Source organism: Cervus elaphus, chromosome 12, assembly GCF_910594005.1.
Source record: "Cervus elaphus chromosome 12, mCerEla1.1, whole genome shotgun sequence".
In the NCBI taxonomy this organism is placed as follows: Eukaryota; Metazoa; Chordata; class Mammalia; order Artiodactyla; family Cervidae; genus Cervus; species Cervus elaphus.
Genome location: NC_057826.1, coordinates 52,795,464 through 52,812,511, shown reverse-complemented (window position 1 = coordinate 52,812,511; position 17,048 = coordinate 52,795,464). Strand labels below are relative to the sequence as shown.

The following is a 17,048-nucleotide window of genomic DNA, read 5'->3' as shown; positions in this document are numbered from 1 at the left end:
ACCAGATGCCGTGATCTTAGTTTTCTGAATGTTGAGTTTTAAGCCAGGTTTTTCACTCTCCTCTTTTACCTTCATCAAGAGACTCTTTAGTTCCTCTTCATTTTCTGCCATAAGGGTGATGTCATCTGCATATCTGACATTATTGATATTTCTCCAAGCAATCTTGATTCCAGCTTCTGCTTCATCCAGCATGGCATTTCTCATGACGTACTCTGCACATAAGTTAAATAAGCAGGGTGACAATATACTCCCTTGACATATTCTTTTCCCAATTCGGAACAGGTCCATTGTCCCATGTCCAGTTGTGACTGTTGCTTCTTGACCTGCATACAGGTTTTGCAGGAGGCAGATAAGGTGATCTGGAATTCCCATCGCTTGAATTTCCTACAGTGGTTTGTGATCCACACAGTCAAAGGCTTTAGCATAGTCAATGAAGCAGAAATAGATGTTCTTCTGGAATTCTCTTGCTTTTTCTATGATGCAGCAGATGTTGGCAATTTGATCTCTGGCTCCTCTGCCTTTTCTAAATCCAGCTTGAACATCTGGAAGTTCTTAGTTCATGTACTACTGAAGCCTGGTTTGGAGAATTTTGAGCATTACTTTGCTAGCGTATGAAATGTGTGCAATTGTGTGGTAGTTTGAACATTCTTTGGCATTGCCCTTCTTTGAGATTTTAATGAAAACAGCTTTTTAAGTCCTGTGGCCACTGCTGAGTTTTCCAAATTTGCTGGCATATTGAGTGCAGCACTTTCACAGCATCATTGTTTAGGATTTGAAATAGCTCAACTGGAATTCCATCACCTCCACTAGCTTTGTTTGTAGTGATGCTTCCTCAGACTCACTTGACTTCGCACTCCAGGATGACTGGCTCTAGGTGAGTGATCACACCATCGTGGTTATCTGGGTCATTAAGATCTTTTTTTGCATAGTTCTTCTGTTCTTGAATCTATTTGTCACTGCTACTGTATAATTATAAGGGATTTGATGTAGGTCAAATACCTCAATGGTCTAGTGGTTTTCCCTACTTTCTTCAATTTAAGTCTGAATTTTATAATAATGAGCTCATGATCTGAGCCACACTCTGCTCCCAGTCTTGTTTTTGCTGACTGTATAGAGTTTTCCATATTTGACTTCAAAGAATATAATTAGTCTGATTTCAGTATTGACCATCTGGTGATGTCCATGTGTAGATTCCCCTTTTGTGTTGTTGGAAGTGGGTGTTTGCTATGACCAGTGCATTCTCTTGGCAAAAGTCTGTTAGCCTTTGCCCTGTTTCATTTTGTACTTCAAGGCCAAACTTATCTGTTACTCCAGGTATTTCTTGACTTCCTACTTTTGCATTCCAGTGCCCTATAAGGAAAAGGACATTTGTTTTGGGTGTTAGTTTTAGAAGGTCTTGTAGTTCTTCATACAACTGTTGGACTTCAGCGTCTTCAGCATCAGTGGTTGGGGCATAGCCTTGGATTACTGTGATATTGAATAGTTTGCCTTGGAAACGAACAGAGATCATCCCGTTATTTTTGAGATTGCACTCAAGTACTGCATTTCAGACTCTTTTGTTGAGTATGAGGGCTACTCCATTCCTTCTAAGTGATTCTTGCCCACAGTAGTAGATACAGTGGTCATCTGAGTTCAATTCACCCATTCCGTCCATTTTAGTTCACTGATTCCTAAAATGTACGTATTCACCTGTGCCACTTCCTGTTGACCACATCCAACTTACCTTGATTCATGGAACTAACATTCCAGGTTCCTATGCAATATTGTTCTTTACAGCATCAGAATATACTTTCACCACCAGTGAAAGTGAAAGTCTCTCAGTCATGTCTGACTCTTTGTGACCCAATGGACTACACAGTCCATGGAATTCTCCAGGCTAGAATATTGGAATGGGTAGACTTTCCCTTTTCCAGGGGATCTTCCCAACCCAGGATTGAACCCAGGTGTCCCGCACCACAGGCAGATTCTTTACCAGCTGAGCTCTCAGGGAAGCCCTTCACCACCAGACACATCCACAACTGGGTGTCCTTTCCACTGTGGCTCAGCCTCTTCATTCTTTTTGGAGCTGTTTCTCCACTCTTTCCCATTAGCACACTGGGTACCTACTGACCTGGTGGGCTTATCTTTCAGTTTCATATCTTTTTGCCTTTTCATACTGTTCATGGGGTTCTCAAGGCAAGAATTCTGAAGTGGTTTGCCATTCCCTTCCAACGGACCACGTTTTGTCGGACCTCTCCACCATGTCCCATCTGTCTTGGGTGACCCTGCACAGTGTGACTTATAGCTTCATTGAGTTACACAAAGCTGTGATCCATGTGATCATTTTGGTTAGTTTTCCTTGATTGTGGTTTTCACTCTGGAGGCCATCCGATTGTAGTTCTTGCTTCTTCTGTCTGCCCTCTGATGAATGAGAATAAGAAGCTAATGCAAGCTTCCTGATGGGAGAGATTGGCTGGGGAAAGCTGGATCTTGCTCTGGTAGACAAGGCCATTCTCAGTAATTCTTAACTTCCTGCTGATGGGTGGCACTGTGCTCCCTCACTATAGTCTGACCTGAGGTGGCCCAGAACTTGAGCATGCAGTCTCTGTGTGCTTAGTCGCTCAGCTGTGTCCGCCTCTTTTCCACCCCATGGATCCTATGTAGCCTGCCAGCCTCCTCTGTCCATGTGTATTATGTAGGCAAGAATACTGGAGTGGGTTGCCATGCCCTACTCCAGGGGATCTTCCCAACCCGGGGATTGAACCCAGGTCTCCCACATTGCATGCAGTCTCTATGGTAGGGCTAATGACGACCTCCTCCAAGAGGACTTAGGCCATGCCTCTTAGACCTTCTGCCCGTCTGGCCCTGTGGCAGGCTATTGTTGACCCACACCTCTGCAGGAGACCCTCCAACACTCAAAAGGGGTCACTGCTCCTTTCTCCTGTTTCCTGGTGCATACCAGGTTTGCTTGTGCACTTCAAGTGTCTCTGGAGGGTATGAGGTTTGATTTTAACATGATTGCTCCCCTTCTGGAGAAGGCAATGGCACCCCACTCCAGTATTCTTGCCTGGAAAATCCCATGGACGGAGGAGCCTGGTAGGCTGCAGTCCATGGGGTCGCGAAGAATCAGACACTACTGAGCGACTTCACTTTCACTTTTCCCTTTCATGCATTGGAGAAGGAAATGGCAACCCAATCCAGTGTTCCTGCCTGGAGCATCCCAGGGACGGCGGAGCCTGGTGGGCTGCTGTCTGTGGGGTTGCACAGAGTCGGACATGACTGAAGCAACTTAGCAGCAGCAGCTCCCACTCTACTGTCACGTTACAGCTTCTCCTTTGTCCTTGGATGTGGGGTATCTTTTTTTTTTTGCCTTAGGTCACTGTTAAACCTATGGGAGAACGTTTACCAATTATACACTCAAGGGTCACGTGATTGTGTTTTGACTCATCTTTTCTCAGGAGGCAAGATGCCGTTAGCTCTGCAAATGAGAGCCCAGAGAGCCCTGGATTAAAATAGTGAGGCTTACAATCTGAGAAGCTGTCTGAGAAGTGGTTAAGCAAAGCTGTGTTGTGGAGGGAGAGATGAATTAGGGATAAAGAAACATAGACTTTGGAGTTATCCATCCTCGGTTCAAATATTATGCAGCTTTTTAACTATGGAACTGTAGGCAAGTTAATGAACTTCTCTGAGTTGAAGTTGTATAATGGTGGTTACAAGGCCTACCACACATGATCATTGTGAGGGTTAAATGCATGAAACACCTGATACATAGTAAGTGTTGGCTATCACTTAGCAGTTATTATTATATGAGTCTGCTTGGTTAAGGATTAGGTGATTCACACATGGATTCCCATAAAAACATTTCTCTTTCTGACCAAGCCAAGTAGATTTGCTTTGTTTTTATTGATAAATCACCTTCTTCAATAACACTTTGGCAACATTTCCTATATAAGATGTCTTGAAAACAGCAGAAACATGCCCTTGCATGGCTGGTCCCCTGTGACCACATTAAGCCTAATGTTTTACTTACCTCGGAAGCATCATCCATGCAGTATTCAGGTGGTTTGTCTAACAGGATGAGGCTCTGTTCATGGAACACCCAAATCTATTCAGAGGAAGACTGTCATTATCCGAACTCACAGCTATGGGAACATTCAGTGATGGAGCTGGAAAACAATTCTGCAAACAAGCATAAACAGATCACTCACCATTGAGGTCACAGGTGCTCTTGGAGTAGAAGACAGACCATTTAAAGCAAACTTTGAACTGGTGGTCCAGTGACTAAGACTCCATGCTCCCAATGCACTGGGCCCAGGTTCAATCCCTGGTCAGGGAACTAGATTCTGCATGCCACAGCTAAATATCCCACATATTGCCATGAAAATCAATGATTCTGTGTGCCACAGTTAAGACTCGGCTCAGCCAAATAAATAAATCTTAAAAAATAAAGCAGGCTTGCAAGATAACATATAGATGTCAAGGAAAGCAAGAAGAAGAAAGTTTATAACCAAATAAAATACTGGTGTTCTGATTTACTCATCTCGTTCAACAGAATTAGAGTGTGAAGTAATGCAAAGTACACAGACCAGGGAATTAGGACACTTGGATTTTAGCTCTGATAGTAACTTCCTGAGGGACTCTGGCTAGTCCCTTAATTCTCTCTCGCACTCAAGTGTCCCCATCTGCCAAAGGAGGGGGTTGGATTAACCAGATGATATTTGATCTCTTCTCTGACATTCTGCAATCCTCTCACAAGCCTTCTCCCAGTTAAACTTCTAACTTTTCTGAAAAACCACAGTCCATTCTCATTCTCTAGCTTTCTCCTCCGTTTCCTTTTTCCGCCAAATCCCTTTGTTTTTCTAAACAAAGTCGAGGACTAGGAGGAATGGGGTGTGGGTGGGAGGTAGTAGTGTGACACTACAATTTCTTATTTTTCAGTCTTTAAGCAAAAGTCATCAATTTCTAAAGTGTCCCTAATTTTGACTTTAAAAAAAACATAAATAATACTTTGCTAATCAGTTTTTATTGCTCAATCCCTCCTTGCAGTGTAGCTTTGCAATTGCCTTTGTTAAATTTCTCATTGTCCTGAAGCTGGAATGAATATAGGAACTATAATTAATAGAATGCTTATGTTTTTTAGTTAACCTGTGTGTCCAAATTCCTTTTGGTATAGTGTGTTACAGGGCTAATGATGCTTCTTTCATTAGTTATGGTTTGTTTTGCATTAGGATCTTTTCAAGAAGTATATGAAATTTGGAGCATTACTCTGTACACATAATAACCAATTCCTCAAAATATACTTAAAAGGTAAAATATTAAAACTTAAAAACTTTTTATCCTATATGGTAATAGCATTATTTGTACTGACAATTTTGAGCTGAATTTTTCTACTCTGAGATTTTCCATTCTGTCAGTACCCTTTCAAAACAAGATCTCTGAGAATTATTACTAGCCTAGTGGTGATTTGACTCAACTTATTAAAAGAGAAAAAGTGGCAGTGCTCAGGGAGCTAAGGGAAAGAAATACCTGCTGTGTAGTTTTATGTAAATCATTTAATTTTATGTAAATCACTGACTTTAATTTTCCTATAAATGAAGACAGTACTATTATCTGCATTACTTGTCTCGCAGATCTTTTGTGAGGATTATGTGAAAATGTATACCTTGGCGTAATACTGGAATGATAGCTCATGTGGTACAACTGCAGACATATTAATAAAATGGAATCATGCTTATAAAGGTAGGCTTATGCATTATGTTACATTCTTTAAAAAGTGTAAAGTACCATACAAGTACAAGAAGTTACTGTTATGCAAGCATTAGTATTGCCCACTTCTCCCAGCAAATTTCCCCTTCTGTTCCATTTCCTTGACCACACTCTTCGGCTTGTGACACCTCTTATCCTCTTGTACAGTTATTCATATATCCTTGCATTGTTTGTTTCTCAACTCTTTCTGGTGCACACCTATCTCAGTAAGAATGTATAGGTGTCTATATGGATCTATCTATACATCTTTTTTTTCATTCTTCCCAGTGCATAGTTGGTGAGCATGTACAAGGGGAGAGGGGTGGTTGGGAGCAGATTAGAAACAAGTTTGGAACAGGTTAGCGGGTGATTGTGTAGTTTGGATGAGATATAGAGAGAATTTAGGAAATATGCAAAAGCAGAAGAGACACGATTGGCTGTTAATTGGTTGTGGATGGTCAAGGAATGAAGTATGAAGTGCTTCAAAATACATCCTAGGTATTTTGTCAGGGTGACTAAGCTAGGAAAAACAAGTGGTTAAGGTTTTATTTTCCGTGGGCTGGAGTGAAGGATGGTGGTTATTGATAGCATTAGTACTGTTTAGTGTTGATTCTTTTACATCCATTTTACATAACACCAATTCTAGATATTTTGACTTTCTTCTCCAGTGAACTTTGTATTTAAGGAATAATTTTTCTTTTTGATTCTCTTGTTAGTCTATTTGGGCTACTATTACAGGATACCACAGGCTGGGTAGTTTAAAAATAATACAATTTTCACAGTTATTGAAGTTAGGAAGTTCAAGATCAAGGTGCCAGTTGATTCCCTCTAGTGAGGGCCCACTTCCTGATTCATAGATGTCAGTCTTCTTGCTGTATCTTCACATGGCAGAAGGGGTGAGGGAGCTCTCTGGGGTCTCTTTCATAGAGGTACTAATCCCATCCATGAGGGCTCTACTTAATTACCTAATGACCTAATTATCTCCCAAAGGCCCCACTTCCTAATACTATGACAGTAGAGGTTAGAATTTCAACATTTGCATGTTGATGTTTGACAGAAAACAACAAAATTCTGTGAAGCAATTATCCTTCAATTAAATAAAAAGAATTTCAACATTTGAATCTGGGGGTTACACAATGTCTATATAAGTTGTTTAAGAGCAATTCTCACATAGTTTTTCAGACATGTGCAGCAATGCATTTAATAAACATGTGACCACAAATAATCTTATTATCGCTCAGGTTTATGTTTGTAAACTATCCCAACAGTTTTTTTGAAATAAATTTTTAAAAATGTCCTGTTCTCTAAAGAGAATTGGCTTGTCAATGAGTGGCTAAATTTTACTAAAAGTCCTTGAATTATAAAAGCCTCAGTTTCCGAAATAGTTCAATGATTGAAAGAGATGAAGTTAACAGCTAACCTACACTTAAAGGGGGGGAAAAAAGGAAGTACTACGTCGTTTTGTTCTTTATTTCCTTAAGTTAGCATGTAATTAAGAAGTGACTCCGGAATTAACTAAATGCCCATCAGGCACAGAAGGGAGTAAAAGAAAGAGTTAACGAAATGCATACTGAGTTCCCATTCTGCCATCTTACGTGCAGTTCGGTTTCCCCTCCTCCCACTTGTAAATTACTGAAGTGTGTTTTCCGGAATCAAAAGGAGGCAGAGAGCTGGTGCCAGGTGCGGCTGATGTGTAGCAGGACGAGGGTGCAGGGTCTCCTCGTTTCCCCTCCTGAACGGATGGTTACTTATGAGGCTGCTCAGTGTGGACTGCAGGCCTGGGAAGCGCCGGGTAGCCATTCGGTCGGCTCCGGCGCCGCACAGCTGCTTCCCACCCGGACGACGGGGTCCTACGGTCCTCAAGGCAAAAGAAGGCGACTCAGAGGAAGCAGAGGGACCCCAAAGATGTCCCCGTGCTCAGTAACTCCTGCCTCCCTTTTCTTTCTCTAACATTTCTTTGCTCTGGTGCTGGCCGCTGAGCCAAGCCCCAAAGCAGCTTCTCCGCCGCTCCGCCCGCTGTCAGGTGCCCTGGCTGCCTGCGGCCAGGGGATCACGAGTTTGCGCCGCGCCCCCGAAGCTCCAGCTCCGGGCGGCGGCAACAACAGCGGCGGCGGCTGTGGCGCGCCTGCGCACATCCGGATCACGCGCGGTGCAGCGCGGCGCCGGGGCGGGTCGGCGCCCAGGGGGGCTGTCATTCGCAGCTCTGGTCGCCGCCCTCAGCTGCGCCGGTCGGTTCCGGCTCCTCCCTCTTCTGCGCCTGGCTCCCACCATGGTGCTGGAATCGGTGGTCGCGGACCTGCTGAACCGCTTTCTGGGGGACTACGTTGAGAACCTGAACAAGTCCCAGCTGAAGCTGGGGATCTGGGGCGGTAAGCGAGAGGGCGCGGCCGCGAGTTGCTGGGGGTTGCAGAAACTGGCAGAGGGGCCCCAGCTCAGGCTGCTCCCCTCCTGGTTCCAGCCCGGGCCGAGTTCCTTTTGCCGTCTGAGGCTCCGCCTCGGGGGAGGGCGCTCGGTGGGGCCCCCTCCCGGGGCCGCAGGTGCGGGGCGTGGGGAGGCCTGTGCCCGCCTCCACCGCCACCGGGTCCTGGGCGCTCGCAGGGGCTGGAGAGGCTCGGTTGGATCGCGCCCGCCCCGCGGAGATTCCCAGCTTCCCTGTCCCTGAGTCCGAAGTCCCTGCCCGGTCCCACCTGCCCACGTTGGGGGACCTCAGCCTGCCCTCGGCCTGGCCCCTTGGACTCCACAGAACCCTCCCTGTTCTCACTCCAGGTGGAGCGAGGCTGGCTGCGTGGTCCCAACACGCCCAAAGTGGCATCAAGGAAGGAGAAACAGGAAATTGTGTTTCGCAGTTATCTTTTCTGGCAATTGATAGCTGTCAGGAACTGGCTTTTCTCTAAAGGGTTTGGGAAACGATTGGCAAGTAGGGGAAGATCGTTAGGAGAGGCTCGTCGGTAGAAATTCTTAACTCGTAATACTCTCAGCTACTGAGAAAGTGACTACTTCCCTTAGGATTGATTTTCCTCTTAAGAAGAGGAGTTTCAATTTTGTTTTTGGAGCAACAGAGAAATTCAAGCCACGACCTACATCATCGTTAATTAGGTGCTGCTTGGTTGCACACTGATTTGACACCAGCGCTTCTAGCCTAGAGGTCGTGTATAGAAGTAGATGAGTGTGCTTCTCCATCTTCAGAAAGCTTATTTGCACCAATTACCTGAAAAGCTCTGGGGACACTGGGGATACTTCCTTACTCTACAGAAGAGTTTTGGGAATTTTGTCAGCTTTGAAGGGATATCTAAAGTAGTACTCAAATGGATGTTCAGTTCAGACGCTCAGTCATGTCTGACTCTGCGACCCCGTGGACTGCAGCACGTCAGGCCTCCCTGTCCATCACCAACTCCCGGAGTTTACTCAGACTCATGTACATTGAGTCGGTGATGCCGAATGAATGTATCTGCTTTTAATTCAGTCAGTAAGTCGTTCCAGCTGTCCTATAGTGTAGCCACTATGAGAACACTTGCAATGTAGTTAGTGCAAAATAAGGTGTGCCAAATGTATAAAGTACACAGCAAGTTTTGAAAATACTCAGTAGGAGAAAGTGTAATATCGCAGCAGTTTTTTATATTGATCACGTCGTGGAATAATATTTGAATATATTGGGTTAAATAAAATATACCGTTAGAATTTATTCCATTTCTTTTTGAGCTTCCATGGTGGCTCAGATGGTAAAGAGTTGGCCTATGATGTGGGAGACCCAGGTTCCATCCCTGGGTGGGGAAGATCCTTTGGAGAAAGGAATGGCTACCCACGCCAGTATTGTTGCCTGGAGAACCCCATGGACAGAGGAGCCTTGCAGGCTACAGTCCATAGAGTCACACAGAGTCAGACACAACTGAAGTGACTTGGTACTCAGGGCGTTATGCCCATGGCCAGCATCCACTTTATAGTAGGCCCTGAGAAATAAACCCATTTCTTTTAGGAAATGCCCCCGATGGAAGTCCATTCACGTTTATCAGACCACAGCTAAACTTGTATAAAGTTTTGCTGCCTTTTATTTTTGTGATAAGCATAAAGAAAGAAATAAGTTATGAGCTTTTACAGCGATTGCTCAAGTATTTTGTTTATAATGCTAATTCTCATTAAAATAGGCAAAAATGTGAGTTGGTGATTTCTGTTCTTTGAATAAATTTATCTTACACTTTTTATAGTAAAACAAATGAGATTATTATTAAGTTATTATTAAGAAAACAGCTGATATTTATGACATCTTTGACATTGACAAGCTTTATAAAGAATTTAAAATTTTATATAATAATTACTTGAAAATGGTTTAGCAGATAAGGTTTATGAGTCATAGAGTTTGACCTTTTCAGTTTTTTTCTTAAATTTTCATATGTTGAGAAAGGGAATAATTTCATCTGCAAACATTTCACACAGCTGATTACTATTCTTTCCAAACAAGGAATAAATTGATACTTCTTTGATTAATCTATGGCAGTGGTTTTCAACCAGGAATGACTTTGCTTCCAAAAGAATATTTGCATATCTGAGACACTTTTGATTGTCATGCTGTGGGGAGATGTGTGCTTTTGGTATTTCCTGGGTGAACCCCTAAAGACTGTTATGTTCTACAATGCTCAGGACAGCTCCCCACAGCAAAAAGTTGTTGTTTAGTTGCCAAGTCATGTCTGACACTTTGTGACCCCATGGACTGTTGTACTCAGCCCAAAATGTTGGTTGAGAAACCCTAGTCTAAGGGGAATATTGAGGTTGTATTTTGCATTTATAGTAGACCTTCTGGTGCTGAATAGGTTTTAGTAGGAAGTTAAAAGGTACTTAGAGGAATTATATGCTTCATGAAATTTTTAACTTAAGAAAGAAACAGAAGTTTTAAGAAGTGACTTGGTATCATGTAGGTAAAAATGCATAATCTTTGCTTGGATGGTATCAGGAAGGAGTTTTAGAAATCAAAGTGATGTGTTGATATAATTTGAAAAATTTGCTGTGCATATATTCATACATATATAGGCATTCCCAATGAAATCCACAATAAACAAAAAATTAGAGTGAGAAGGATGGGGAGAATTATTGGAAGGCCTAGAATCTGAAAGTTTATTTTGAATATTGCCTTAAATTGCAACACACACACACACACACACACACACACACACACACACACACGAAAGCTTTGTCATCTCCTTCTGTTTTTATTCATATAAAGATTTTTTTTTTAATGCCAAGCAGTTCTCTATATTTTTAAAAGTGATTTACACATACTGATTTTTTAAAAATTCTTGTTGTGGTAGAAAAATGAAAACTTATTTACTAGCTGTGGGATATAGGAGAAACATTTTAATTATTTAAGCCTTAGTTTTCTTATCTCCCTTTTAAAATGGGGAAATAACACTGTGTTTGTAAGGTAAATCATGTGAAAAGTTTTTGTAATTACAATTGTTAAATTGTTAATACTGATAGTAATGGTGATGATACACAAACCCAGCCGAGTGATGGAAACCAGCCTGCTTGTTTTATTTTATACGAATACCCTGAGAAATATTGAGAGTTTGGTTCCAGACCACTGCAATAAAGTGAATATCAAAGCAAGTTACATGAACTTTCTCGTTTTCTAGTGCTTATTAAAGTTAATGTTTGGAACAAAGATTAGTAGTCTTTCAAGTGTACAATAGCAGTATGTCAAAAAATGTACATACTTAATTTAAAATACTTTATTGCTAAAAAATGCTACCCATTATCTGAGCTTTCAGTGAGTCATGATCTTTTTGCAGTAGGTACATCAAAAATCACTGATCACTATAGCAAATATAATAATAATGAAAAATTTGATATTTTTTTTTTGAAAAATTTGATATATTGCCAAAATTACCAAAATGTGAGTAAATACTGTTGGAAAAATGGCACCGGTAGGCTTGCTTGACAGGGTTGCCACAAACCTTCAATTTGTAAAAAATTTTGTAAAAAACAGTATCTATGAAGCTCAGTAAAGTGAAGTGCAGTAAAATGAGCTATGCCTATATTTTCATAAGTATGACCTCTAAGGTTTTCACATTCTTCAGTGTAATAATTTTGTGTAGAGCTAATACCACATTTCCAAAGATTGTTCTTAAAAGAAAAAAAAACTATTTGCATTTGAGCTTACACTTATAGTACTTATACTACTTGCCGTGTATTTTGTAAGTCAGATTTTCAAAGGTTCAGAAAAGTGCCTGGTGGGCATGTTGCTGCCTATGCAGGCAGAAAGGCTTATCTAGGTTTTTGTTCCCCATACACTGGTACCAGCAGATAAGTTGCACAGCCTTTAGCTATTTGAGGCAGGTCCAGGGTTTAATTGTTTTTAAGAGTAACATGTTTGAGAAGATATGTTGAAACACTGGATCTTTTGCAATTTGGTTTAGGCAGGATTGTGGCAATGTAGAACCTTTTTCAGTTTGATTTTTCAAGGTGACTTGCCATGAAAAGTCATCAGAAAATCTCCATTCAGAACTCTGCTGCTCTCGCTTCCATTTGATAGGTAGACCATACATAGAGGCTGTGAAGAGTTGGATGCAGGAGGTGGCTGTGGTGACCTTCTGGCCACCAGCAGAAGTAGGAGCCAGGTGGAGCGCCCTCAGAGTTTTAATTCTGCAAACAAGGCCAAGCCTGTGCTGATTACGCTATTGTCCTTCATTCCACCCTTGACCCTTTCCCATCAGCTGCCAGATGTTCTTGGAGCTGAGCAGCATAAGGGAGGAGGAAACGTGGGATCTAATTACATGTCCAGTACTGCCTGGTTCATTGATTTTTAGCAAGTCACTGCCCAGTGACTACTAGCTTCTTATCTGTAAATGAGAAGGCGAGGCAAGGTCGTTTCTTCTGGCTTTGAACTTTCGTGACTTAAACAAGGCCAGATCCATGTGTGCTCCTTCGTTAAGTACTCCCACCTGTTCTGCGTTCATGGTGAGAAATGATAGTCAAATCATGTTTACCTTTTTGTTCTTCACTCACTACTGGTGAGCAGAGTCACAGTCATGAAGTATGACAGGAAGAATGAAGTTCCAGCTTCATGCTGATATTTACAAATCCAAATCTATATATTACATTGTCTTAACAGGTAGCTGAAGGGCAGCCTGAAAAAACAGGCCTCTTTGCTTCTTTCTAACCTTAACCCATAAAGCATAGCAATATCTCAGTATTTCTAAACCTGTTGAGGAATTTTTTTTATTTCTCTCCTCCCAGCCAACACTTAGCCTAGTGAAAGCCACACTTCTCATTAGCTTGCCCTGTCACATGTGTTTACATGTGAAAAAAGTTCAATATCGTTACATACTTAAGCATTTAAATATCATTATTTAAAAACAATGCTTTAAAATTTTATTGAAACAACTTTCCACAAATTTGAATAGTATGGTAAATTAAAACTTCACCCCTTTCTACAAATAGAGCTGGAAGTTGGTACTTGGGTAACCATTCTGCGAAGGGGCTCTGCCACACTACTTACTCTTATGAGAGCCCTGGAATGTATTTGAAAAGGAGAAAGTTCAGTGGTGACATGGCAGCTTTCCAGCTTTCTTTGCTGAGACTTCCTGTTTCAATAGGGAAATGGGAGAGTGAGAGTCAGTTGTTTCCTCTCCTTCCCCCAGCTTACCCTCTCAAGACAAAGTTACTGTGAACTCCTATTAAAAGGACTCTAGATGAAGTAATTTGGGTTAAATAGCTAGATTCAACTGAAATGAGTTGATATAATATTTTAAAGTATTTTTACTAAAGCAATAGTTATCAAAATAATTTGATTTATTTTAGAAATGTTCATTCATTTACTTTAGCTTAGGGCTTCCCTGGTGGCTCAGATGGTAAACAATCTACCTGCAATGCAGAAGACCCAGGTTTGATCCCTGGGTTGGGAAGATCTCCTGGAGAAGGGAATGGCTACCCATTCCAGTATTCTTGCCTGGAGAATTCTGTGGATAGAGGAGCCCTGTGATTGTAAAGAGTTGAACTTGAATAAGTGACTAACACTTTCACTTACTTTAGCTCACGTCCTTGGGAAGTGAATGTGTTTGAATATTTATACATACTTTCAAATAAATAATGACAGTTTATGTTACAGATAAGCAAAGGGAATCTTAAATAAAAAGTGAATAGCACCACATATTCTTTTTTCACCATTTTATAACATGCAAAGCTAGTTTCATGGCTGAGGGCATTTTTATTTATTGGTTGATTTTTTGTTTTTAATCCCAGTTTTGTATTCGTCTGTGTGTTTTATATTAAGAACATTGACCAGGGAGTCGGGAGACATAGATTCTATTCTGAGCACTGTTGCTGTTTAGTTGCTAAGTCATGTCCGACTCTTTGCCACCCCTTGGACTGTAGCCCGCCAGGCTCCTCTGTCCATGGTATTTCCCAGGCAGGAATATTGGAGTGGGTTGCCATTTCCTTTTCAGGGGATCTTCCCGACCCAGGGATCGAACCTGCAGTTCCTGCTTGGCAGGCATCTCCTGCATTGGTGGGCAGGTTCTTTACCACTGAGCCACCTGGGAAACTACTATGTATTAATTGTATAACCTTGCATAAACCACCCAGTCTCTTTAAAAGATTTCTTCATGTAGAAAGTGAAAGCAGATTAGGTTTTAAGGTCTTCATGGTCCTAAAAAGCTCTAAATCATAACTTATGAATTTCTTTTGTTTTTGGGAAAATGTAGATTTTTAAAAAGTACTGAAATGACCCTTTGCAATGCTATCTCCTGCTTCTGTGTTTTCCACAGAGACACATTTCTTTTTCTTACCATAAAGCTTGACTTTCCTTTACTTTCTGGTTATGTCTTTGCTAGTAATACTGATTTTAGTTACACTTTTTGGTTTTGGGTTTCTAAAGAAATTCTTTTAAAAAGCAAAAACCAAAAATGGCCCCCAGCTATCCAGGCCTCTCAATGTGGGGTCCAGTTCTTATATGGCATTTTTTTTTTTTCTTCAAGGAAGATAGAATTATCATCAGATTCTCTAATGTATCTGTGCTATTTGGGAGATAGTGTAATGTTTTTAATACAGCATGGGGCATCAGGAGATTTGAGCCCTGGCTCCACCACTTACTATGTTCATATAGTGTTCTTAGGCCAATCATTTAACCTCTAAGCCCCGGTTTGTTTTTACATCCTGCCTCCTTTTACACCCAGGAGGCTGTGAGGATCAAGTAATGTGGTAGATCTGAGAGTGTTTTCTGTCAATAACATAGAAAGATTTATGTTCTTAATGTAGTCATTTCTGTTTCAGTACAAATGGCAACCACTCCAGTGTTCTTGCCTGGGAAATCCCATGGAGAGAGGAGCCTGGTGGGCTGCAGTCCATGGGGTTGCAAAGAGTCGGACACACCTGAGTGACTAACACACACACAGGCATTCTAATTAACGGAGTGTGTTTGCTGAGTGCCATGAGGAGGATCAATGAGTTTGAAGTCAGGTTGGGGATTTATATACCTGAGTGTTAAGTGCCAGAAGAATAGTGTAGTGAAACTTCTGTGAAAGTTCAGATTATTTCTGACTGGAGGTATTTAACCATCAGCACTGTATTTCTTACATTTATTTTGTAGGCCATCATGTGTTTTAAAAGCTATTCTTGGACTGAGGCGAACTTGCTCCACATTTTATCAGTGGCATTGGATTTTTATTCACAAATGTACCAACTTTGTTATTTTCTATAATTTAGCAGTCTTGTCTTTTTCTTTTGAAATTTTTCTGAGCTGGCTCCAACTCTGCCTGCTTGGTTTCATTTGCTAATTTAATGGGTTTACTTTCATTTCTCTCCTCTGGTTCATTCTTAAAGATTATTAAGTTAAATTTTGATTGAGGATTTACTCTTTTAAGATGCTTCTTTGAAATATCCTTCAGGATTAGCTTTGAAAGTTTATATGTGACACTCTAGTCATGTGTGCTCAGCCAGAATGTTTCTGTTTATTCATGATTTACTTTCATTTCTTTCATCGTATAGTGCATACATTTCTTTCATCATATAGTGAGTGCATTGAGAGGCCTGGGTAGCTGGTGGGCCATCATTTACTTTCATCATGTAGGGTCAAAATCAGAAACCTTGTCTTCTGAAGCCAGACTAACTTTTGCTCTCATCCTTCAGACTTGGCAGTCCATCATGGAAGGAAATCATTTCACAGAACCTCTTTTCTTCTTTCTACCTTGGTCTCCTTAGAAATTTGTGGGATTCAAGACACTTGATTGTGGGATTGGCTTTAGTGCCTTCCTCGCTGGCAGAGTTAAGTTTATCCATCTCCAATTATTAGTCTTTCTTTCCTCCCTTTTTTGGGGGGGGTGTTGTTAAGATTAGACACAAATATTTACCCTTCCTCTAGGTTTTCAGGAACTTCCTGTGACCTCTGTGTTCTTAGCCCGGGGTGATCTGATTATAGCTATTAAAGTTACTTGCATGTGTATAGAATTATATTATCTTGAATAGAAATGGAAAACTAAATCTTAACTTTTTCCTCAGCAGTCAGTTAAATATAAAGTGGCTGATATTTAGGCGGGAGTGTGCTTTCTGTATCTGCAGAAAACATGCGTTTTAGTGGAAGAGTACACTCTGAGCACAGTGCCTTAGTTAGATAAGGCACTCATCTACCGGCTGAATGAATGAGTGCACTTTCATCCTGGTGATAATCAGAAATATGCTGCTGTTCCTCCCCTTTTCTTTGTGTTAGGAGTAGTGACTCCTCCTTCAGTGCAAATAATTTATAGAGTGTATCATTCTTATTATCACTGTTATGGTTACTATTTGTTAGATAACATTTACATTTTTTTCCAGAGAGGAAGTATGCATTTGATTGCTAGACTCTTAAGTAGTAGAAATAGATCTTTTTTTTAATGTTTCTGTAGATAGTAAATGGTAAATATAGGAGGAATTTATATAAAACGTATTAAGGTCATATTGACGTTAGAGTTTACACCTTGTTTCCCCATTTCATATTGTAATTTAATAGTATTAACTTAAAAGTAATATCTGTTTATTGTAAAAACTAGAAAATACTGAAGAACATGAATTAAAAAATCCTTAATTCTACCTCCTAGCAATAAACACTATTACCTTTCTCTAATCTGCCTTTCTAAATGTACTTGTTCAGCGCTGTTAGCCATATTGGCAGCTTTACTATTTCACATCTTAAATAGCATCTATCACTTATTAAAGAACCACAGTGGCACTATGGTAGAAAGTGCTCTTTTTATGAGAGCACTTATATTTTTACATATATTATGTTAGTGCCTTAACAATTGTTAGAAGATGCTTTATATCTACTGCAGGTTACTTGAGAGCATTCCTGGTGACCCTTGACT

General features: G+C 40.9%; 1 protein-coding gene and 1 long non-coding RNA gene across 3 annotated transcripts in view; one reads left to right on the top strand and one right to left on the bottom strand.

Annotated features, from left to right (window-relative positions):
• Positions 1-1,389: 1,389 nt before the first annotated feature.
• On the bottom strand, positions 1,390-7,767 carry LOC122704498. The gene is made up of 3 exons (XR_006343869.1): positions 7,320-7,767; positions 4,010-4,158; positions 1,390-1,488 (listed from the first exon to the last, which is right to left on the bottom strand). It is a non-coding gene; the product is annotated as an uncharacterized LOC122704498 (long non-coding RNA).
• A 106-nt stretch (positions 7,768-7,873) lies between these two features.
• The window catches only part of VPS13C (vacuolar protein sorting 13 homolog C), a 169,771-nt gene continuing 160,596 nt past the window's right edge, over positions 7,874-17,048 (top strand). For both annotated transcript variants that reach the window (XM_043919267.1, XM_043919268.1), the window contains exon 1: positions 7,874-8,093. In XM_043919267.1, coding sequence (XP_043775202.1) covers positions 7,994-8,093 — 100 coding nt within the window. In that variant the 5' untranslated portion in view covers positions 7,874-7,993. The remainder of the gene's footprint in view (positions 8,094-17,048) is intronic.